Source organism: Corylus avellana, chromosome ca1, assembly GCF_901000735.1.
Source record: "Corylus avellana chromosome ca1, CavTom2PMs-1.0".
Taxonomy (NCBI): Eukaryota; Viridiplantae; Streptophyta; class Magnoliopsida; order Fagales; family Betulaceae; genus Corylus; species Corylus avellana.
The window spans coordinates 3,628,202-3,652,238 of NC_081541.1; the positions used below are offsets into that span (position 1 = coordinate 3,628,202).

The 24,037-nt window shown below is 36.7% G+C and overlaps 2 protein-coding genes and 2 pseudogenes across 6 annotated transcripts; all 4 read right to left on the reverse strand.

Moving 5' to 3' along the window:
* Nucleotides 1–2,642: 2,642 nt before the first annotated feature.
* LOC132176828 (protein BOLA4, chloroplastic/mitochondrial) lies at nucleotides 2,643–6,387 on the reverse strand. Its single transcript, XM_059589351.1, has 3 exons — nucleotides 6,009–6,387; nucleotides 4,204–4,271; nucleotides 2,643–3,112 (listed from the first exon to the last, which is right to left on the reverse strand). The coding sequence occupies exons 1-3, from the start codon at nucleotides 6,333–6,335 to the stop codon at nucleotides 2,959–2,961; spliced, it is 549 nt and encodes a 182-aa protein (XP_059445334.1). The 5' UTR covers nucleotides 6,336–6,387; the 3' UTR covers nucleotides 2,643–2,958.
* Nucleotides 6,388–7,138: 751 nt separating this feature from the next.
* LOC132167530 (benzyl alcohol O-benzoyltransferase-like) lies at nucleotides 7,139–7,590 on the reverse strand (annotated as a pseudogene).
* A 1,634-nt stretch (nucleotides 7,591–9,224) lies between these two features.
* LOC132167537 (benzyl alcohol O-benzoyltransferase-like) lies at nucleotides 9,225–10,920 on the reverse strand (annotated as a pseudogene).
* A 1,264-nt stretch (nucleotides 10,921–12,184) lies between these two features.
* On the reverse strand, nucleotides 12,185–23,116 carry LOC132179914 (uncharacterized). Of its 5 annotated transcripts, none has more exons than XM_059592720.1 (24): nucleotides 22,533–22,621; nucleotides 22,306–22,398; nucleotides 21,886–22,041; nucleotides 21,000–21,079; nucleotides 20,612–20,698; nucleotides 20,453–20,503; nucleotides 20,240–20,357; nucleotides 20,100–20,156; nucleotides 19,930–19,994; nucleotides 19,695–19,778; nucleotides 19,558–19,608; nucleotides 19,374–19,436; nucleotides 19,220–19,266; nucleotides 18,975–19,044; nucleotides 18,823–18,885; nucleotides 17,418–17,507; nucleotides 15,829–15,867; nucleotides 15,476–15,703; nucleotides 15,302–15,387; nucleotides 15,024–15,072; nucleotides 14,825–14,905; nucleotides 14,581–14,674; nucleotides 13,015–13,185; nucleotides 12,185–12,507 (listed from the first exon to the last, which is right to left on the reverse strand). In XM_059592720.1, the coding sequence occupies exons 3-24, from the start codon at nucleotides 22,001–22,003 to the stop codon at nucleotides 12,353–12,355; spliced, it is 1,947 nt and encodes a 648-aa protein (XP_059448703.1). In that variant the 5' UTR covers nucleotides 22,004–22,041; nucleotides 22,306–22,398; nucleotides 22,533–22,621; the 3' UTR covers nucleotides 12,185–12,352. The 5 variants fall into 5 exon arrangements, with proteins under 5 accessions (XP_059448703.1, XP_059448721.1, XP_059448713.1 ...); XM_059592738.1 differs by having other exon boundaries at nucleotides 21,886–22,065; XM_059592730.1 differs by having other exon boundaries at nucleotides 22,483–22,568.
* Nucleotides 23,117–24,037: the final 921 nt, after the last annotated feature.

Below are 24,037 nucleotides of genomic sequence, written 5' to 3' on the forward strand. Positions count from 1 at the left end.
TTTTCCTTTTAACAAAATAAAAAAAAAAAAAAAAAACCCAAGCTACCAAAAATGTTAATTGTGTTGCTAAGATTCTACAAATGAATTGAATCAAACTTAATTGTGTAGAATGTTAATTCGAAAAGAATAAATAAAACATAAGAGACAATCAAGAGCGGTTTCAGGAAAATTCATACGCAATGCGTCAAAGTATTTTGCGAGCAGATTTACGATAATTAGAATCATGTAATATAATTGGATTCCTATGTTATTAATAAAATTGCGCAAAACTCTCTCGAATATTACCAACTATACAGAGAAAGTTTTATTAGGTTTAGGAGGAGAATTGGAAACTGTTTTCATAATTTTCTGGCAGTTTTAAATCCTTTCCCTGTCCATTAATGAAGCAAGCATTAGAACAGAAGACAAATTAAATTCTTCGCTTCTTTTCTATCTTCAAAACACTTATAGCAAAGACTTCGATAAGATGCTCCCTTCTTCTATAAAATTGTGTTAATAAATTGATATTTATTTGAAACAAACACAGAAATGATATGTAGACTTTAATGCCATTGCTGCTGATGAATTTATTTCCATTCTATCAATTACTCATGTCACATGAAAACCCCGACCTTTCTGAGGGGTAAGTTACTCTGAAACTGATTGGGTAAGAGGTACCCTATTTCGTGCAGGCAGAAGTCAGCCCCCACCCCCTCTGAGAGAGAGAGAGAGAGAGAGAGATGTCATCCAATATAAGGTAACAAACTTATTAATGAGATTCTCCCAACACTGTTTTTTCTCCTCTTGCTGCCTGCAGCCTTGCAAACCCGTTTCTGCCTCAATCAATACTCCAAATTGTCTCTTGTTACCCTCCCCACAAAACCACATTAATTCAGCTCTCTTTTTGACCTTTTTCTCTATCAGCATCCGTTACAGTGCAAGACTTTTGACATAGTTTGATACAACTTCAACTATAAACTTTTTCTTTTTCTGTATTTTCAACCTCCTTGACAAACGTACCAAATCAACCCATCTTTTCTTTGACTTCTCACATATATTACAGCAGTATATATAAGTCATAGCAGTTATAATGGGACCAAATCTTTCTCTCATGGCTTCTAAACACTTTGTGCCATTTCTTCTCCTGCTTATTTTCCTTGCCCCCCATATAGGATACGGAGCAATCTACAGATTCCATGATCTAAACCTCCACAATAAAGACCTCAAGAGCAATAACCATCCTCAAAAAATGGCCAATTTTGATTACCCATTGTTGGCATCCGTCCCAAAAGCAGCACCAATTCCACCTTCTGGCCCATCACATCGACACAATGAGCACACCGACAGTGATCCTCATAGGTCTTGTCATGATATGTTCAGAAAAACACCAAGTGCATGGAAAGGTGAAGATTCCAAACTGAAGCCAGGGTGTTGGTAGTTATAAATCACTTCAGCTTAGTTTTCTGGTAATCTTTTTGGTGTTCCATCAACACGAAAACACTTCTGTTGTTTGCCTAGGAAAGCAACAAATGAGTTTCATCTTTTATTAACTTCATTGTCTTAATTAATATAGTTCAAATGTTCTTTGTCTTACTAATTTGCGACTCCAGCAATGTACTTATATTGTTTTCATCTATTATGGAAGAACAGAAGGTTTAAAGTGACTTACATCTGTAATTGCACATCTTTATTTCTTGTTTGTATCATCTGCATGATCTTAACTCTTCATATAAATCTATCTGCATAAACATTTCCAAGTTGTGGTTGTAATATAAGGACGATGACAATGGTGATGACTGGTCATTGTTCTAAAAAGGAAAGCGAGAGTATTAATTCGTCTACAAGTAAAGCAGAAACGGTAGTCTAACTAAAACCATGTCAACAAATATATTAATTGAAGTCATTTAAGGCTGACATTATTAGAGTGTTGTTAGGGGTACTATAGTTTTTATTACAAATTGATGTGACAGTTCATAATTGGTGAAATGATTAAGCAAAAAATTTGATTTGTCAATTTATTTAGTTAATGTCTGACAATACTTAATTATTTATGCTTAGTCAATTTGTAAGAAAATTATAATAAAAGCAGTAATACCCAAGTATTTTCTTGCCCGTTAAAACATTTTAGACATCATACATGTGTATATGCATACCGTCAAGGAAAAAATGTGGAAATACATGAAATGATGAACACACACACATATATATATGACTGCACAATTTGGTAGACTGGATTGATTTGTGTTTTTTTAAAAAAACTCAATTGGGAGGAAATTGATGCTTGAATGCATTAAAATTTAGGTAAAATTTCAAAATTCGAGTTAATAGGAAAACTTTGTCCTCAAAACTTTAGCCGTAGGTCCCCTTTTAAAAGAGTTGTTTTTTTTTTTTTTTCCAATTAATTCATGTAGTTTTTTATTTTAATAATCTACATAAAGTCAAACGTCTTGTCTCTCTACTCTTTCTGTAGGAAAGCACATTATTTACGAAAACAAAGAAAGATAATTTTTCTCATTTTTTTCACAAAGATACGTATCGGTTTTTACTTTTCACTGGTACTGTAAACGATGCAAATAGAGTTATTGAAATTCACATCATCATTGGAAACCTTTTTTTCCCTTTCGGCTCTATTGGAGTATGACTGGATTTTAAGGCTTCAAAGTCAAATCCCTCAAAATATTCTCTCAAGAAATCTTTCGCAATTGTGCAAGTCCAATGACAAATTGACACAGGATTAAACCCAAAAAAAAAGAAAGCAAAATCCCAAAAAACAAAATATAGGGTGAATCACCAGTTCACCACCCCATTCAGGGAGACTAACAATTAATACAACAAAGAATCCTGTCAACTACAAGCTATTCAGATAAATGGAGTGCAGATGAAGATGGTGACTCCAACAGGCAACACTGAAGACATACTACTGGGAAATCCATTGAAGGGGAGTCTAGCCTCCAACTAGGCTTTATTGTAAGGCTTTCATCATTTTCCAGCTGCTGCTTCGGTGGGAGTTTTTGTAGTCATTTGGTCAACTGCATGCACAGTGCTCTGAAGCTCCTCCCAGATGGCTTTGTACACCATCCTCTGCCTGTTAACAGCAGACTGTCCCTCAAAGGCTGAAGCGATAACATCAATGCTGCAAGTGCAGGGCAGATTAAATCAGTCTAGCAACTACATTTAAATATGTCAGCTTTCAAGCCAGACCTAAAATGCAAATACATTAGATGATGAGCACAGAGCACTAAACATGCCATATGTGATCCAAATGGTGTGATGGTCACAGAAAGGGATATCAGAACTTACATACAGAAGATTCCTGACGTTTAAAAAGAAAAAGTTAAAGCAAGCATAAGGTGCATTATGCACATGAATTCAGACTTAACTGGGGAGAAAAATATGTAGCCGTGAAAAGGTGACATGGGGATATGGCTTCACAACTTCAACAAAAAAATCCCTTACAAGCAAAAGGTGACCCTAAACTATCACTCAGGAATTATAAACATCAGGGTAAAATGATGCCACCAGAACTAACAAATGAGTAAGCCTTTCACTGAACTGAAAAATATATATATAAACCTGCATGGCTTCATTTTAACCAACTGATAGTTAATACATTATCATTTTCTCAAGTGCATTTGGACAATAGAAAGTGTATCAGAGAAATGCTGAAAGGGTCAATCATTTTCAAGAGTTTGCATCAATATGGAAACACAAGGCTTCTACGAATGCTCTGGAGTGGAAAGTCTCCCAGAAGACTATCGTGTATGCTGCTCTTGCAGCATTATAATATATATTCATGAAGAATCATTTTCAGAAGTACAATGGTACTTTGAAACTCTTTCTTCACGCGTCTCAACACCCGGGTGATGGCCTCTACAACAATTCATTCAAATTCTTTTTTAGAAGAAAATTATCATGACACTATAGAAACACTGCAGTGCTAGCTGAATAGCATCACTAAAACACCTGGAAAGTTGGATGTTGTCATTAATAACAGATTAGTTTGGATAAGCAACTACATTAGTATAACATCATACATACAACAATGAATATTGGGAACTGCCACTAATCATACTACCCAGTGATTCCATCACTAAATATATTAGAAGTGATATATCACTTGATTGATAAAAGAATAAAAGCAACGAATGAAGATGGTTCATGATGCATCATGCATTTAATTTCTTCTTGTCATATAAACATAAGCCAGCAAGAACATGAGCTTACCTGACATGCCGACCATCGCCATAAGCATCTTTTACAGTGACTGAATCTGCATTGAGATGTTCCTTGATCTGTCGAGGCAAATTGCAACATATTAGAGGAAAAATTAATAGCTTTTGAATGAAGATGGACAAGCAGAATCAACTCCAGATTGAACTAGAAACAGATATTACAGGCTATAATAGGGTCTCTAACTTAAAAGAAGACAAGTAATCTGAATTTCGCAATGTGACATTGGAATATCTAAAACTATGGACCAGATTGCCATAAATTCTCTTTCATCATTGTTTTCTTCCCTTCTTTCTTTCTCATTTCTTTTTATGATTTCTTTTTCCTGCAGATGAGTAGTCCATGTAAGGATTTCTCACAACACGAAAAAATGGCACATTCAGTACTCAACATTGCACTTTCCATTTTTTTCTGTGACTTACTACAGCAAGTTCAAATGTTGTAATATTTGTAACACCCTTCAACATCAATGGATACATAAATAACATAACCATCCACATCGCCAACTCTTGATGGTGTGAATGTAATTTCTGCATCCTCCTCTTTGCTCTCTGATCTTCAACCGTGGACAGTGACATCACTTTTTCCCCCTTCATTTGCTCTCACAGACATGCGCACTACCCATTCCCCCTCCCCCAGCAGATGAGTGCAATATTTTTTTCTGCATCCTGCTATTGCTTCCCCTCTGACCTCCACAATAAATCATGATGGCAGCATTCAATGAGATGAAGTATAATGTTAGCAGTTTTTTATTCCAGAAATTCAATTCAGATGGATATCCATAGCCTAAACGGAGATGCCATTCCAGCATCATTATTGTTTTTTCTAAGCAAGACAACAGGCCTTAACTTTGAACAATTCCCCCTCCCCCAGCAGATGAGTGCAATATTTTTTTCTGCATCCTGCTATTGCTTTCCCACTGACCTCCACAATAAATCATGATGGCAGCATTCAATGAGATGAAGTATAATGCTAACAGTTTTTATACCAGAAATTCGATTCAGATGGATATCCATAGCCTAAACGGAGATGCCATTCCAACATCATTATTGTTTCTTCTAGGCAAGACAACAGGCCTTAACTTTGAACAATAGGCTTGCGTGCTTGTGAGAAGCTTGCAAATTGCAATAGGAAACTTTCCAGATCATTTTGGAAAATGATATACCAGCTGCGATGATATGGAAAGGAATGCCAACTAGAGAAGAAGAGACCAAATAAGTGATTCATTTCATTGTGATAACCTTCAAACGAGATTGTCTGTTCTTGGTGATAGTTAACATGTTCAGACTGGAGTATTTGCTTGATCAGGATAAAGAGACTTATAGAGACATTTCTTGTTGTTCTCTATTCTATAGAGACAACGTCTTCTCTTCAGTAAATCTTTTACATATTGCTCATTCTAACACCATTGGCTCTTTTACCCCCCTTCACCAACAAATGTTGGTCAATTGCTCGCCACTACCCATTCTTAAAAAGAGCCCGATAATCATTTATATTGAACTTCAAGACCAATTTAACCCATTTCAAAAAAAAAAAAAAGAAAGCTCTGTGTTTTGATTGAACACAGACATGGAGGACAAGAAAACGAATCTAATTCTAAATCTTAAATATTGATAACCCAAGAAAACAGAACATAATTCCATCCTATTAAGCCCCAAATACTTCAACCACCAAAGCAAAATCGAGCAGAGCTTGTTATTTCTTCTTTCTAGTTCATTTCCGGAAACAAAAACAATAAAACCACAATACCCATAATCGAATATATAAACTTTCTAGGGATAGCCGTTGCTTATGCTTACCTTATTCTCCATGGACTGCATGAGTGGCGAGTCAATGGACCCAGCATCGTTCACGTGCGTGGCTCGCGTGCTGAACCTCCGACCACCCACCGGACCAAACCCGAATCCGGATGATCTTCCATACCCATAACCTTCTCCAATACTAATATTCTCACTACCATCATTACGAACTCGGAGTTTGCTGCACGTGGCGCGCGTTCTACTCCCCAATCGCACCGCAGTGACAAAGGGTTTTGTTTGCTGAGCTTGTCGGAGGAAAATACTGCTGGCGGCGCGTGACGAGGCTCCAAAGACGTACGGACGCACCATCAGCGTCTTGGTGGCCATTGTTCTTCGGAACTTTACTTTGTTCAAATGTCACGGGCCGATAACAAGACTCGATAGATTAAAAAACAGTTCAATCGTTATGAACCACGTATCATAAGCGAAGTCACTAATTCAAAACTCTTCCTATTTTTATGGATATGTCAAAAAAAAAAAATTTAAAGGTTAAAAAAAAAAATCTAAATCCTTTCTAGTCAAAAATGAACGAGAGATTATTCGGCTAGAATTTATAAAAGTATCAAGTTTATGGCTATAAATGAGACATGTGTCTACTAATTAAAATAAAAAAAAAATTATTTACAATAATAAAAAAATAATGGAATTGCTGACCACCTCATCTTGGCCATAAAGGGTGGCCGACCAAGGCAAACCTTACAATTTTATTTTATTTTTTATTATTTTTAATTTGGCTCTTAGGGTGGCCAGCCGGTATGGGGTGGCCGAAGCGACCCCTTGAGCCCTCGGCCACCCCCAAGGCAAACCTTACAAATTTTATTTTATTTTATTTTTTTGCCCGTAGGGGTGGTGGAAGGCAAACCCTACAATTTTTTTATTTTTTATTTTATTTGGCCTTTGGGGTGGTTCGACCACCCTTAGGGCAAAAATTGGGTGGCCGGCCACTCCTTTGGCGAAGATGGAGTCTTCGGCCATCCCATTATTATTATTTTTAATTAGTGAGACACATGTCCTATTTATAGGTAAAAATAAGGTTTACAATATCAAAAAATGCGATTAAAAAATAATAATTTTAAAGTGTGTAATTTGAATACGTAACTTTTAAAAATATAATTAAGTGTTTAATAAAATTAAGAATTCCGTTTTTCAAAAAAGGATCCCTCTCCGGAGCCGGGAACATGAAAAAGGAGGTCCTCCATACAGGGAATGGGAGTTGAAGATGAGCATCACCAAACTGCTGAAGAGTAACAGCAGCATCGGCCTCGATAAATATAACACCCTCGCCAGTACACTCTACTACAAGCTTCCGGCCAGGCCCTTCCCTGAGCCTGCCGGCAAAGGGGTAGTAAAACACTAGCGTTTGCGCAAGTGCCTCTCTAATGACTTTGACAGGGTCTTTCCCATGCATTGAGGGATTATATTTGTAGATTTGTATCATTGGGGCATGAAATTGAAAGCCCTCTTGGTCGTCAATATCAGAGAGTTGTTTGAATTCATGGGGTGTTGGCTTAGCCGGAGCAACCAGCTCCGGTTTGCACCTTCGCACTGAGAATACTAGAGAGCTAGTTGTTGCTCCTGCCATGCCTAGAGAATGGGATGTCTGATCAAATTAGGAAGAAAGGGAAGTTAATTTGGTTGTGGTAGTGTGCATTATGATAGATTTTCGAAGTGGTATTTACAGAGAGAGATGAGGAAGAAAGCATATAACTTAAACTATAATTTAAAATAGGAATCAATATGGTTGGCAATCAGCTGTGATCGCGACAATATATATATTGTTTGAAATTAAATAAAATTATTTTCAAATGTCACTTTCTACATATATTCTCTGTTTTTTAATTGCAAACCAAAGATTTAGATAAATATCGTCGTCCACACAAATCTTATCACATGGTTATAGAAGGTTTTGTGGGAGTCAGCTACGTACCCACTGCCGCCTGTCGTGAAGATTGCCGTCCTATCATTGTTAGAGTATTAATTGAGTCATTCACGATTGTTAGAAGCTGCGTGTTACGTTACTTTCAGTGATTAATTTCTGATCTACATATTTTCTTATTTAATAGTTGTTGTTGTTTCATGTTTGTTAGCTCCTTTGACTTATGATCAGCCAAATTCTCTTACATAATACTGTTGGTAAGGCCTCATCAGAAACACCCGCTAGTGTGTATACTTTTCATTTAGAGTTGATAATTTTTGACATGACTCGTGAATTTGATATGAATTCAATACAAAATTATAGAATTAGTGTTGAGAAGACTAGCCTGTTTAATTAAATGGATTGGATTATGATTGACTTATATACTTTAATATCCATATTTTCAACACAACATGAACCCGACATGTGCCATACATTAATGACATGTAATTTTGGACATGATCGACAAACCAAACATGAATCTAAAATGAAATTTGAGGATTAAGGATAAAAGATTTGACGTATTTAATTAAATTGATTGGGTTAGAATTAACCCATATAGTCTTATAAACATTCTTCTGACACAAGTCCAACTTGAATTCCCCCCTCCCCTAATTCCATTCTCTCATCAGCAAATTTTGAGTCCCTCTTAATTTATAACCGAAGTGGGTAAATTGGGTTCAAATTTTAGAAGTTTGCCGGCCACGAACTGGCTTGATGAATCTTTATCTTTCCAAGGTTTGTCGGTGGCAAACAAACTGGCACCATTATACCATCCTCTCTGCAGTTGTCCTTCACAGGAATATAAAAGCTTGCCACTCTGGGGAAGCTAGGGGCACGCCCTTGGCTGGCTGGCCCACCATTAGCCGCCATGCCTCACCCAAAGTACACCTCTAAACAACCTGTACGTGTGATATCCAACATAAGGTACGTACAACAGACCCACAATCAATGAGGTCGGGCCGGCCCTTAATCACCCGCCACTAGATTAGCTAATGACTGCATGTACTCTTCTTTTTGACAACTCGAAGAGAAATGTTATTTAGTATTCTCACGTAGAAGACGGTTTTATATGTCAACTTAGCTTATAAGAAGTAAGCTTCAATGCAAGAACTGTGCTTTTACACAGCTACCCCTCAAGAAGTGATTGGCCCAAAAAGGTAGAAGAAAGGCTGAATTTTATTTATTTTTTTGCTAGGATTGACAACATTCATCGACTTTTGGAGGTTCTTCAACTTTGAGGCAAATACCTTGTTCCTAGCAAGATTCACATATTGTTGACCAGAAAATCGAAGTCTTCATCATAAGACTGCAAGAAAGGTTAGAAAAAGCACACCACACATATATATAATGCCTGTATTACATCCACTCTTCAACACATTTGAGTCGTATTGGCTTCGAAGTTTTGATTTTTTCAGGCCACTAATTATTGGCTTGTCAGTCAACAAGCAATCCAACTCCTTGATGAATCTTTCCATGGCTGGAGCAGGCAAGGAAATTGGGACTACAATCCCATCCTCTCCCTTGCTGTTCTTATAAGGTACGTAAAAGCTTAAGCTTACCGCTCCCGCCCCACTTTTTGCTGGTCCACCATAAGTTGCCATGCCCCACCCAAAGTCCACCTCTCTGAACCGGGCACGTGTCACATCTGACACTATATACGAAAGATCGCACCATAGTGAAGTGGGGTCGACCTCTGTTCACCAACATATCAGCACATTATCGCATGTACTCCTCTGTCACCTCGTTTTTCGCCTTCTTCACCAATTCTATAGCGTAATCTAATGGATTCTCACAGAGCTTCCCAGAGGTTGTTACCGCCGCGGGGTACACGAAAACATTACCATAGTAACCAGTCGGTAACGGAGGGTTCAATTTGTTGCCTTCAGGCTCACCTCCTCATCACGATCATGTTGGAGCGCTATGGTACGACAACGCCAAAGGCAGGCGGTGATTATCTCGAATGTGGAGCATTGGCTCAGGTGACGTGGCATGAATCTACGGAGGGTAGACACCTCAATAGGGCCGAAGGAGGAGGAGCGGTGAGCAAAGTCGTCAAGTGAGAGGAAGGTGCCCTTAGTGTTGGCCACTTCGTCATACTCTCGATGTGTGCACGTCACGCTTGTTGGGTCTCTCGCATTGAGTAGGTGCCTTTGCCACAAGGGTTGGATAGATGGAGCACGCACACCATGCGCCATCTCGGCCATAGCCATCATGAACTGAACCAGCCCAATAGCATCACTCATTGTGTGGTTAAGGCGTAGGGCCGGGTGAAGATGAATCCACCAAACTTGAGACGTATCACCTGCCAATCAACACAACAAAAGGGCAAGTAGATGTTTAATTTAGATAGTTGTGAAGTACGTTTTATGAGCTTTAGTAAGTTTTAAGAGTTTTTTTTTTTTTTTTTTTACTTTGATTTGATAACGTGCATTTTTTAGACACAATTCTTCCAGCTTAGTTGACAATTAATGTGGTTGAATCCCTCAATTAAGCTCTTCCAAAAAGGCAAAAACCACCCCCCCACAAGTACTACTAGCTAGCTAGGGGTTAAATTCTTTATAGTTACATGTTGTTTAACTTAATGCAAAAACAAATGGACCTCTTGGTTTTAAAAGTATGGTAAATGGTACTTATGGAACATCTGATAATCATAGTTGGTCCTTTTATTAATGTTCTGTCCAATAATTTAATAGAGTACCACGTTAAATCAATAAACATGCAACTACAACGTATTTCATATGTCTCATTAATATTATTTATTTTAAAAATATTAAGGGGTGTCTTAAGCCTCCTTTCTGAGGGGTGGCATGTTGGATTGCCATGAAAGTTATTTTGGATCATTATTCATGTTGCATGAGTGGTCTAACACGTTTGACAATGTTTCTTTTCATTCTTTTGTTGATTAATTGACTATATATTCAATCGCTTACTTCCTCTATACTTAGGTTCTCCTCTTATCAATGAATTTATTTCACTTACCGAAAAAGTAGACATGTACCTACAACTTAATGTTGTGTTTGAGAAGCCATAATGAGAAGACCAATCTCTTTGGATAATTTGTATTCTAGCAATAAAATCTGAAAGAGGGTTTATGTGCAAGCAGATTATTCCATTCAATTCCCCTTAGACCAAATGTTTGAATGTAGAGTATATGGATGCAATATTTGAAATAGTTCTCATAACTGAGGTTTTTAAAATCGCATTTATTGAAATCGCAATCTCAAACAGACCCTAAATTAAATTCATGCCAAAAAGATAACAAAAACACAAATTAAAAAACAGACATAATAGTTGAATCATATTATATATGTCTCCTTTATATTCCTTTCTTTATCTTAAACTGTTAAACATCTAAACAAAAGAAAAGAAATGACCCCATTTATTCCATTCAGTGCCAATTCCCTCCGTTACCCTTTCCTTGTTCCCTTCCTCTTAAACTCTTAATCATACTGTTATACTTCCTTGCAACTTGCACGGGTGAGTAAATATCTTCTTTCTAACAATAAAATAAGAAAAATTGTCTCCAAAAATCTTGAGAGATTTGCCCCTCTGACAAGTAAAGGCCTAAGTTTGTAATTTTTACAATAAAATAGAAAGTCTTGCCATTGTCATATTCCTATGTCAGACCAATAAAAACATGTCATGCGTATTCATATCCACGTCTCACCATACCACATAGGAAAATGTGCCAATTTTTTTCCTCACTTGCCCACCAAAAATATAAAAGAAAAAAAAAAAAAAAAAAGGAAAGGGTGAAGACAATTGTGTGGAGTGAATCACCGCTCCATAACCCTTTATGCAGTGGTGAGAGGGGTGGTGAGAGTGGCTCCTCCCTTGCCCACCTCTATAAAGGTGGATTAACATCCATTCAGAGATGAGCGATGATGTAACCACCCCACGATTCCTTTTGTTTTGTTGGGATGGAGCCATCCCACTTATCCCTATAGCTTAGCTTTCATTGGAGGTGCAAGGTGCATAGGATGGTGATAATCACCACGAATAATTGTAAAAGTCCTTCTTATGTCACTCTTGTATCGCACCAAGAATGATGCGACTTTTAAAATTACAATTTGATCAAAATTCAATTATAAGCAATTATAAGCTCAATGGTGATTTTAAGAGTCATATCATTCTTGTAGAAACACAAGAGTGACACAAGAAAAATTTGTAGCATTACTCTGGTCACCACTCCCAATTGCCCCTCTTTTTTGGGTGACATATATATATATATATATATACATTTCTTATTGGTTTGATATGGAGAACATAACTGACAAATCAATCTTTCATTAAACCAAGATGAAAAATATGACAAAAGTACTTATTTGTCACAATGCCAAAACTGAAAATTCAAACCTTCATCTCTTTTGAGCAACACAAAGGGAAGGGCTGGGGGAGGGTGGGGGATCTTTGCTGCTAATCTAATCTAAAAGAGAAAACAGGGTACAATGTATTGGGAATGCTTCCAAATTATTGATGGAAAGCGGCCCATTTTACAAACAAAATGTGCTCTTGCATTTGCTATGCAGCTGGCCCTTGTAGTTGACCAGGTTTTGAATTGAGGCAAGATGGAGTGCATATCTGCAAGAGGGCCAATCTGCCAGTCAGCAGTAATACAACTGAAAAAGTGTACTAACAAGGTTAAAGTTGCAGAAGGAGCTCTATCCTCTATGCCAGGCGATCATATAAATGAGGAGCTAATAATACTCTTGCATTTAAACACAACCCATGTGATTTTTAATGATAGAGAAGGTATATATTAGTTTTTCCAGAAAACAATAAACAATCTGCTCTAATATTATTAGAAACTGGTCAATATATCTCTCTTTTCCAAGGCCAACAAAGTTGAGTCCTAGCAAAAATAGGAAACTCAGTCCAACAAAAAGTAATTTCCAGCTTCACCACCGTCATTCAAAAAACTAAAAAACCACCATCTTTATCCTGAAGAAGCTAAAACATCTACCCATACTCAACTGCTGTACAGACAAAACCGACGGCTACCAAAACGCCTTTCAAGAAAACCATAGCACTTGCAGAAGAAACTGCCACAAGAAAATCACCAACTTTCTTCCAAGTGAACGCCATTACCATTGCTATACACACCATTTACTGATCCATTGGATGACTTAATTGCGCCTCCATTTTGGTGGATTTCCATCATCGAGTGTCCATTACTCATCGCACTAGTCAAGGGCTTCCTTACATGGCCATTGTCATGTAGGACAGTCTCTAAGCGCCCACATGCTGCTGCTATAAGTCCTGCAAACATGACCAAGAAATAACATCAGCCCGCCAAAATAGATGCAAATTCATGAGGTAAAGCTGTTAGAATTCTAAGTATTCAGGAATAAGGCACACTTCTACTTCTATAGCGAACAGACACGATAGTTACTGACACATAAGAGAGTATATGCTTCTATTACTTGATAATAATTATAGTTGCACTGATCGTTCGCAAGGAACACTTTCTTGTGCCCCTAAACAGACATACATGAACAGAGACATGCCAACAGTTCGCACAAAGCAACCTTCCACGATATCGATAAGGTCACTATAATAAATAACAAGAAATATCACTACAACAATCACTCAAACTGAGAATAGATTACCCATATAGTCGTGTTCTAAAGAAGCCTGCTCTAAATCACGACTACCTTATTGAATTCGAGGAAAAAAAAAAAAAAAATCAAGGAGGTAATTACTTGAGAAAACTACACTTATCGCCCTCAATCTTTCACGCAATTTGTAATACCCCAAATCTTTTAATTTGATTAATGTATCCTACTGATCTACCATTGGGTTGCAATATCCACCTCTTCCATGATCCAAAATGAAAAAAGATACCTTGCATAATATAAAAAAAAAAACATTCCCAACATAGAAAAAAGGAAAAAGTAAATAAAGACAAACCTTCAAAAAACTAAAAGGCATCACTTTGGTCTATTATAATTTTTTTTCTTTTTGTGTTTTTAGTTTTATTCAGAATGGTCCTTTTTTCTGTATTTTTATGCAAGGTATTTTTGTCATATTGGAGGAGGAAGAGAGACAATGCAACCTCAATGGTAGTAGATCAGTAGTAGGGTACATTAACCAAATTGAAAGATTGGGGAGACATTGTAAATTTCATGGTAAATTGAGGGTAGTTAGTGTAGTTTTTCCTAATTACTTCTATCCATCTGTTGCCTTAAAAACTTCATCCAATAAGTCATCATGCAAAATATATACATGGCATACAAACATATACAAAAAAATTACTGAAGATACTACAATTGTTAGTGGAACACTTTCAAATGGACTCTGCTAAAATTATTGAACCTAGAAGGAAATGAGGTTAGGATGCTTGCCTGATAAACAAATACTGAGAAATAAAAAGTACCTTTCAAAGTGACAGATTAAAAAATTAGGATCTGTATCAAACCATGGCCCTAAAAGTTACAATGTCTGCATACATACTATTTAGAATGACTTCCTTTTAATGGTGAATGTTAAAAATAATATATGGATCAACGCATCATTAACATACAAGTAAAGGCTTGACCTTTATTATCAGTCACCAATGTAACATCAAATAATTTGATAAGTTGTAGTTCTTGCGATGCATCAGCAATTGATTCCAAGGTGCCATTGAAATCAACAATTGGGTTTTAGAAGTACCTAAGAATAGTGCAGAAGGTTTTCCAGGTCTTGACTTAAACTCGGGATGGAACTGAACACCAACAAAGTATGGATGACTCGGCAACTCAACAATCTGCATTCATTACACCAATAAACTGCTCAAAATTACCAGAAACCAAACAATTGATAAAGTTAAAGAACTGATGAATCTTGCATTTGTTTCAACCCCATAAACTTAATGTTCATCGTATACATTATGACCTATCCTGCTACAAATACTTACCTCCATGCGCTGACCAGTTTCATCTCTGCCAACAAAGGACAGACCAACATTTTCAAGTTTTGATATCATATTTGGATTGACCTGTAAAACAGAAATAATTTTCAGTGACTAATTAGTCAAGATGGTACACACTGTATCATTTTTCCATAAAAAACAGTGGTATGCATGCATGGATTATGTAGGACTATGGGCACATCACCTCATATCTATGCCGATGTCGCTCATCAACAAAACTTACATTGCCATACCTAAACATAAATTCAAATCATATGGCCAAGTTAGCTGAGTTGAGATGTCTGATGAGTATCCATTAAATATAATCATGACATTCATCTCACAAGGTGTCACTATAAGTTCCTACATGGAGATAAATTGTACAGTACAAAACATATTAATCATCACTGTAGTATACCCCCAACGAAGTCGTGGAGGGTGAATGGTGGTATATGTAAGCTTAAGTTGGTACTAAGTCCTTACAGCTTTGCAGATATGCAATCGGTAACATTGAAGTAAGTCCTCCTTGATCCCAGCCGCATAGTACCACCCATATGAGTTTTTGAACCCTAATATATAGAACAGAGACTAGGTTAACCAGATTGAACATTGCTATTTGACATCAGCTTCATTAAGAAGTGTGCAAAGAATAAATACCTCTGGCATAAATATTACACAAGGATTTGTAGTTTCAGGATCAAACTCTGTGCTGTTAGCGTCATGCAAACCAAGAACAGATCGTGCAAACTCAATAACAGCAATTTGCATCCCCAGGCAAATCCCTAGGAATGGAACTTTTTTCTCTCGAGCATATTTTGCTGCAAGAATTTTCCCTTGCACTCCTCTATCACCGAATCCTCCTGGAACAAGTACACCATCAACACCCTGCAATGGAAGACTTTTTAGAAGATCAATGGGAAAAATAACTGCACATTAAATAAAGTGCAACCAACAGTCATTAAGAAAACATAATATAATTTTAAGGCAATCAATCCTTGAAGAAGACTCACCTTTAAAAGATCCCATGCTGCTTTATAAACATCAGGGGCCTGCAAGCAGCAGAAGATAGAAGTCAATTTTTGATTAACACATAATAAATAAATGAGTAAATCACACAACCTTCCCTTCAGATATCACAAAATGAAAAAGACATCCCTTCTTGTTTCTTAGATAGCACTGGCCTTACTTGTTAGGGTTATGAGACGAAAGACATTAACAACAAATGTTGAGTAATGCTAAAACTACATTTTTATCCCACAATTATTTCATAATGCTTACAGGCAGTCCCAACCAACACTTGATTAGTTCTTGTTAAAAAAATTCCATGGATTGGTTGAGAGTGTCACATCAACATTGTGGAATAATTGTGGGATAAAATGTGGTTTATAGCAATTCTCACAAATGTTATGTTAATTTGTTACCCCTATATTGACTAATAGCATCTTTTTCTCTCTCTTTGACAACATTTTGGAGAACATGGTGAGAGATTCCGAGAGTGCAAATCTTCATCTTGAAGGATTTTCAACATTTCCAAAGAAAAAACCAAGAGGGAGGATAAAGCTCTAGCAAAGATATGTCAAATTAGATGCATCCCATGACCTCCATTATTAATACGACTATACGACACTTCCCAACAACCAGAAAGCCAGATCAATGTGTCATTGTCACTCAACCAACCTTTATTCCCTATCTTTGATTAATCCATTACCCAACAAAAAACACAAATAACCACACAGGCTACCACTTATTTTGCTACAAATCCCACCTACTATCAACACCCTTCACTAGAGAACCACTGTGCTGGTCACAGCAACAAATCCTTCATCTCACTAAAATAGATGTCTTTAAGCTATCCATATGCAAAATTTATATGCTTAATGGATAAAAAGAATAAGAACGAAGATGAGGAAAATAACAGAAAAAATTGGGGAAATGAAATGAAAACAGACATGCAGAGGAGGGGGTTGTATTAGAGGAAAAAATAAAGAAAAATATAATGGGAGAATGGATGTGGCAGAAGCTCTTTCATTAGTTTCCTTCTTTTTTTTTTCTTTTTTTTTTTTCTCCTTTGGTTGTTGAAATCTAAATATAGAGGGGGATCTTTCCCTGCTCTTTTTTCTCCTTCTAACCATGTGTTTCTCTTGTATACTTCCTATGCACATGTATTGTACTTTACGCTTTTAATGATATCTCGATTACTTAAAAAAAAAAAAAAAATAGAGGGATCTTGAGAAGAAAAACAAGGAATGGCCTTAGATTTGTGTTCTGCATGTAAAGCACAGTGGTGAGACCAGTGGACTTCACGCACAAGCATAGTCAGCCTTTTCTATTTTTTTCTCCCTTTTTCTTTGTACATAAATGTTCTTAATTGTTTAAAGGCTATTTCGAAACAAAAGGCATATTTGATGATGTGGCCTTTAACTTCCATCAGTGACAATTAACAGAACAGGGAAAGTGCTAACCTTACATAAAAATATAATGAGTGGACTGTCAATTAAAAATAAGGAAGATGTCTCTGTTATTTCATTAAACCTCAAGGGAGGGATGTGCAATCTATCCTAAATAAATATTATTAAGGCAAGAAAAAAATGGTATCCACCTCTTTAGCAGTACTGTCTTCAAGGTCACTTGCCGCAATCCATTCTACAATAAGCTTCCGGTGGCAAGCGACAGAAGCATGCAAAAGAGCCTGACACAAGAAGCTAGATAGTAAGATCTCATCAACCACTACGTTAAAAGCATGCAACATATGAAACATGTAATAATTGCTTTATATGTACAAAAAATTATGCATGACTTTTCTATAGCACAAGAAAATGTATATAGAATAGATTTGTCTTTAACCCTTGCAATCGAAGAACTAACACGTGTGTGTATGTATGTGCATCTTTCCCACCTTCAAGTGGAGAATAGGAGCCTCCCCGATCTAACCCCAAGTTCCTCATTTTGAAAGGATAGCAAATGCCTAGACACACCCACTTACACCATCACCTTATTTATAGGTGTAAATTGAAGGATAAAGTTGTCAAATTATAATTGGGGAGGATTAAAAAAAAAAAAAAAAAAAAAAAAAAACCAAACAAAATCCTCTTCTCCACCCGAAGTGGGGAGGATAAAGAAAACCCATACAAAAACCTCTCCTCCACCTGGAGTGGGGAGGATAAGAAAACCTATACAAAAACAAACAGATCTGAAATAAGGACCAAGTGGGCTATTTCAAAATAACGTTCAGTGGCTAATTGGTCCACACAATTTTATATTCACAATATTGCAGCTGCCATGATGATAGTGAATTGCATACATCATTCACTGAAATGGTGTATGTATCCAAGTTGAAATATTCAACACAACCATTTTTTTTTTATAAGTAATAACCAGTCTTATTAAAAGCGTAAAGCGCCCCAAAGTACACTGGGAGTATACAATAGGATCACCTAACTAGAAAGGGAAAAACGAACAAGAAAATCACATAGCTAATCGACATCGGAAAGACATGCGCAACAGTCCAAAGGTACAAAGCATGATAACAAGAGGATAACCATACAAGGTGAAAAGGATAACTTAAAGAAAAATTTAATCTTTTTTCTTCAGCAACTTCCGAAAATCAAAATCATGTGTCCTATTACCAACAATTACAAACTCCTTGGGAGACAAGTGATTCTACCCTTAACAGAAACAAGTATTAAATAGAAAAGAAGGAAAATATGGGTCACACCACAAAAGGAAAATTTGCACAAACACACATGCATATGTGCTGTGGCGCACACAGATGCACACTAACAATTTGTTATTTCAAACTGCATTAGTACTTAATCCAAGTTGTAGTAAATGCAAATACAATTGCTCTACATCAATTAGGCTATAAGCAGAACTAAGACGACAGCATCTAAATGTAAGAGAAGTTCACCAGTGTACTAAAAGAAGCAATTTGCATGCAAATAAAAAATGTCTTGATGATTAATGGAAATAGGATTTACATAGCCTCGAACAGTAAAGCAACTTACCTTTAAAACAGAGAGGTAAGAATCTGAAAGGCCTGTGTATTTTCCAACCATAGCAATTCTAACCTGCAATACCAACGGCATTCCGAGCATTATTCTTCGGATTATTCAAATAAATGGGTATCAACATATGTATGAAAATGCCTTTAACCTACAGGATCATGCAATGTGTCAAAAATTTTTGTCCTTGCAGTCCATTCCTTTAACTCAGGCTTCCTAGCAACACTGCAAATTATGGAAATGTTAGTGGGCCGCTGGAAAACAAATGCCTCTTGAAGTAGCATAAACATTGTTGACACAGTGGAACCCTATAAAGGAGAGAGAGCAGATGTGGCAAAAGAAGCAAGAAATAGATTAAACAGGAAAATAAAAAGAGAGAGAGTGAGTTAGTAAAACAAACCCTAGAAGGTTCAGCCCTTTCAGGATTGCTTCATGTGCCTTCTGATCCTATTTGTGATGGTGGGGGAGAGAGAGACAAACAAAACATTTTCAATCCTTTCTGAGAAACGAGTATGAACATAAACAGTTTCAAAATTGATAACAATAATACTTACTTTTAATAGCAAAGGAACGTGCCATATGTTTGGGACATCATAGAGAGTAACAATGTTTTCCTCCTGTAAATAAGTCATCTCTGCTTAGAAATCATAACTAATGGTTTAGAGAAAGGCAAAGGAAAACATCACACAGTCAGAGACAGACACACAAACATGCATATTGGTATGTAAGTGATCATACTGGAATGTGGCAAAATTGGGCAAGTTTTCTCTTAACATTCTCGTCAAGTGCCTGTCAAGGACAAAATTATAAACTTGAGACTACTGCTGTTGCATGAAGTTCATGAAAGAGAAATAGAGAAAGGGAAAGAAAGATACTTTTGTACTACGACAGGCTAGAATATTTGGCGTCAACCCCAGTCCTCTAAGTCCCCGAACACTATGCTGGGTAGGCTTTGTTTTCTATTGAAAAATTGAGCACACTACTAATTAAAGCCATCCTATTTTTTATCATACCAAACAACAAGATGTATAAGGCAATGCTTCAGTGCTATCCATATTCATGAAATATAAAACTAGTATGCACCACAAAAATAAATGCAGCGTTGAATACCTGCTCACCAACAACATTAAGAACAGGGACGAGGCTGACGTGAATTAAGCAGAAATTACCAGAGCCTAATACAAGAAACGCTTGGTTAACACCAGTTCACATAAATTCAAAAAAGACAAAAATTACTTACAAGAATCTCTAAAATAACATGGTGCATTCATTTTTCTTACCCACACGGTATGAAAATTGGCCAAGCGCCTCAATAAATGGCATCGATTCAATGTCTCCTGCATAATACGCATTTATTTTAAGCTTAACAATATAACTAGGGAATAGCTGGTCTTGATTCACATCAAAGATGTTAATGTACCTATAGTTCCACCCAATTCAATGACACAAACATCAGCTGGACCTTCTTGTCCATCCACTGGTATTTTTGCTACACGCTCTATCCACTCTTGAATGGCGTCTGTAATGTGTGGAACAACCTAGAGTAAAGCAAACATAGAAACAAAATTCATGAACTATAAAGAATAATGAAAAGCTTTATTAGACAAGGAAAAAAGTTGAATAATGAAAAGACCTGGACAGTCTTTCCAAGGTAATCGCCTCTTCTCTCCTTGTCAATAACGGACTGTTAAATATCAAAACAAAGAATTAAGGACAGCAATAAGTCTATGGTATTTCAGACAAACTCAAGTTGGTAGACATGACTACAAACAGAAGTATAAATTTAGTATACCTGATATATTTTACCAGTTGTAATATTGTTGTCACGGGTTAACTTAATGTCAAGAAAACGTTCATAATTTCCAAGGTCAAGGTCCACCTTCAAAGGAAAAAGCAAGTCATTCTTTGTTTCCATAACAATAATAGATCGTACCACCCTCTAAAGACAAAACATAGTAATTGAATATATATATACATAAGTGGTTTAAAGGATATGAGATAAGAACACAGATAACCCAAAGTTACAAATCAGTGAAAGTGTGGTTAAAAGTAGTGTCAGAACCATCTTCAGCTTGCAGTAATTATTCTATCCGGAAAGCTGACATTTCTTACACAAATGCTTTCTTCACCTTATGTGGAAAATAGACAAACAGAAAAAACAATCCATGAAGTCAATTTACCTCACCGCCATCGTCTAGGACAAATACCTCCCCGTGCTCAAAAGGAGACATTGTCCCCGCATCTGTGTTCAGGTAAGGATCTGCATGTATGGAACAAATTAAAATCATAAGAAGAACAATACAAATTATGGTTTGAACCTATCCAAGCCATCCCTACCAAACACCACTTAGGTTTGGACCAACACAGGATAAGGACACTTTTAATGACAAATAAAAGAGATGGTGCTTATTACATGCTTGACTTAAATACCTTCTTTCTCAATAATTTGGCATCCAAGATGGTATTTTAAAAATATGCACCATGACTCTAACACGCTAATGAAGGCATTGGTTCTTAATGGTAAACAGGGCTTTGTTTGATAAATTTTTTTTCCTTCTCCCTTTTCTCCCTTTTGTTTTCTCTTTTCAAAACAAAAACATTAACAAACAACTCAAAACACAATACACTCATAACTGTTTCTACCTTTATGTCACGTAGAATTCTTTTTTAACAAAAAACACTCTAAGAAACATTAACAAACGGAATCGTACCTTTTCTTGCACAGTAAGAAATTAAACTGAACCTATAACGTCACGTGTTTCATATTTGACCAACACCTAATTGATGAAAAATGATACCATTTTCGTGTGAAAATTTTTCCATTTGCATTACAAAATTACCAATTTAGATATCTGGCAACAGAAACTATGAATGAGATTGCAAATGCTCAAGATGATTGCCCAGCCAATCCATTCATTAATGACTTTAGTAGTAACAAGAATTAAAAAAAAAAAAGAAAAAAAAAAAGGTAAAAACAAAGAAAAATACAAGATATCAAAAATTCTATTTAAAAAAAAAAATCCAAAAATGCACCTGAAAAACCAAGACAGAGAGAGAGCAAAATACCAATCTTAATGGAAGTAACACGCAGTCGACAGGCTTTAAGGAGGAGTCCAATACTGCTAGCAGTGACCCCTTTGCCTAGACCGCTAACTACGCCTCCCGTGACCAATACGTACTTCATTTTCGCTCTTTTATCTTCCTTCTACAAAAATCCAAACTCTGATGGAACCAAACAACAACCCACTATTGTTACAAAAAAAATAAAATAAAATAACAACAACCCACTATCAAAAATTTCTCAAACCACAGCTTAAAAAAACTAGAGCACCAGAAGCACTAGTTATAGCAACCAACTAAGACCCAGTTCGTCTTTCTTCTCATAGAATCAAAGAATGTTTGCCACAACGTCAAAGAAGAAAGCACGAATTTATACTACCAAAGAAAAAGGTAGCATGAACGGAGAGAAAAATGAGGGAAGCTAACCTTTTTCACAATGGCGGTATTTACGAAGACTTTGCCCCTTTTTTGCTTTCTGGGATTTGCTGTGGCTTTCTGTGACGCTATCAAAGTCCAAGTCTTTACAACAACAAAAAATAAAAAAGGATTAGAGCTCTCTCTTTCGATTAAGAAAGAATATATAAAGAAAAGATACACCCCGACCGAATGAATGAAATCGGAAAAACAGAAACAGAGATGCTCTTGTTTCCCACCAAGTGTTGTTCTGTACTATGGAACAACGCCCCAAGTGTTGTTCTGTAATATGAAAGAACGGCTCAGGTTTTGAGTTTGGCGTTATCGGGTTCGGATAATAATCGGGTCATGTGTTCGGATCTTAGTCGGGTTACTCGTTTAAGACCCGGTTAAATTTCGGACCCGCCACAACCTTTTTTTTGAAAAAAAAATGTCAAAAAAACCCTAACCCAGGCATCGCCGAATGCCCGTATCAGCCATTCAGCCCTCTCTCTCATATCTGAAACTCTCTCCACAGTATCACAGTATCACGCTCGGCTTGGCCTCCTCAATCCTCACAGGCGGACTCAGGGGCGGAGGGAGGGGGGTTGAGGGGGTCAAATGCCCCCCCCCCTCAACTCCCAAAAATTTCTCTAACTCCTAGAATAAATTTTACCTATGCCCAAGTTAATGCTCATACTCAGCAACTCATCATGGGCAAATTTGCCCACCCTCCATCGTGATCTGCTTTTGTTGTCACTGATCAAAGGGTTTCTGTAATTAGGTTAAAAAAATTACAAAAGCTGAAGAGAGACCAAGGTTGAAGACGATGCAGTTCTTTGGTTTTTTTTTCGTCTTTTCAAAACACACCGTTTAGCTTAAGTGAGCACTTTTTGTTTGTTTGTAAATAGAAAAACTGCCCCCGGCAAAATGCTAAAGAAATTGTCCGTCAACAATTTTAAAAATCTGGTTCGTGCAATATATCTAGGGTTGTTAAGTGAGCGAAGCGTCTCGCGAGCAAGCTCGGCTTTTGCTCGACTCGAATATTAAATGAAACACTTCATTAACACAAATTCCAGCTCGAATATTAAACGAAGCAAGTTTGGCTCGACTCGACTAAGCTCGTGTGTGGGTATATATATATATATATATAAACTAAGTAATACATAATTAATTATAAATCTCATAATTATTAAAATTTTAAAATTGCATTTATATTTAAACGTTAGAGAATGAAAAATTCTAAACCCTTCGTGATCAGAGAGAGAGAGCAATCATTAAAAATACCTCGATTTAATTAGAGCAGACCCAAACGAAAGGAAAAAGAATCAAGCAGAAACTATTGAGGGAGATTGCAAAAGGCATAAACTATTGAAGAATCATACAAACCCAAACACTATCACTACCTGTTTGATGAGCGAGAGTGAGAGAGTGGAAAATGAGAGTTCAGGTGGAAGATGCGCTGTGACTGGTGAGGGGATTGAGAGAGAGACGTTGAAAAAATAGTTTTTTGTAGGGAGCGTTGTCCCAATGCAGTCTAAATGCAACTTGTTAACTTATCCCACATTGTTATGAAAACATTAATCTCCAAGTTTGCTTATCTATAAAAGGATGCATGTCCTCTCTCTTTGAAACCAAATGCCTTGCTGTATTGACTCAGGCTCCATACTCGACTAGCTAGGTTAAGCAAATACTCATATGTAAACTAACTTCTTAAGCCGTTTAAGAGTACTTGAAGTTAATTTTTTTTTTTAAAAAAAAACAA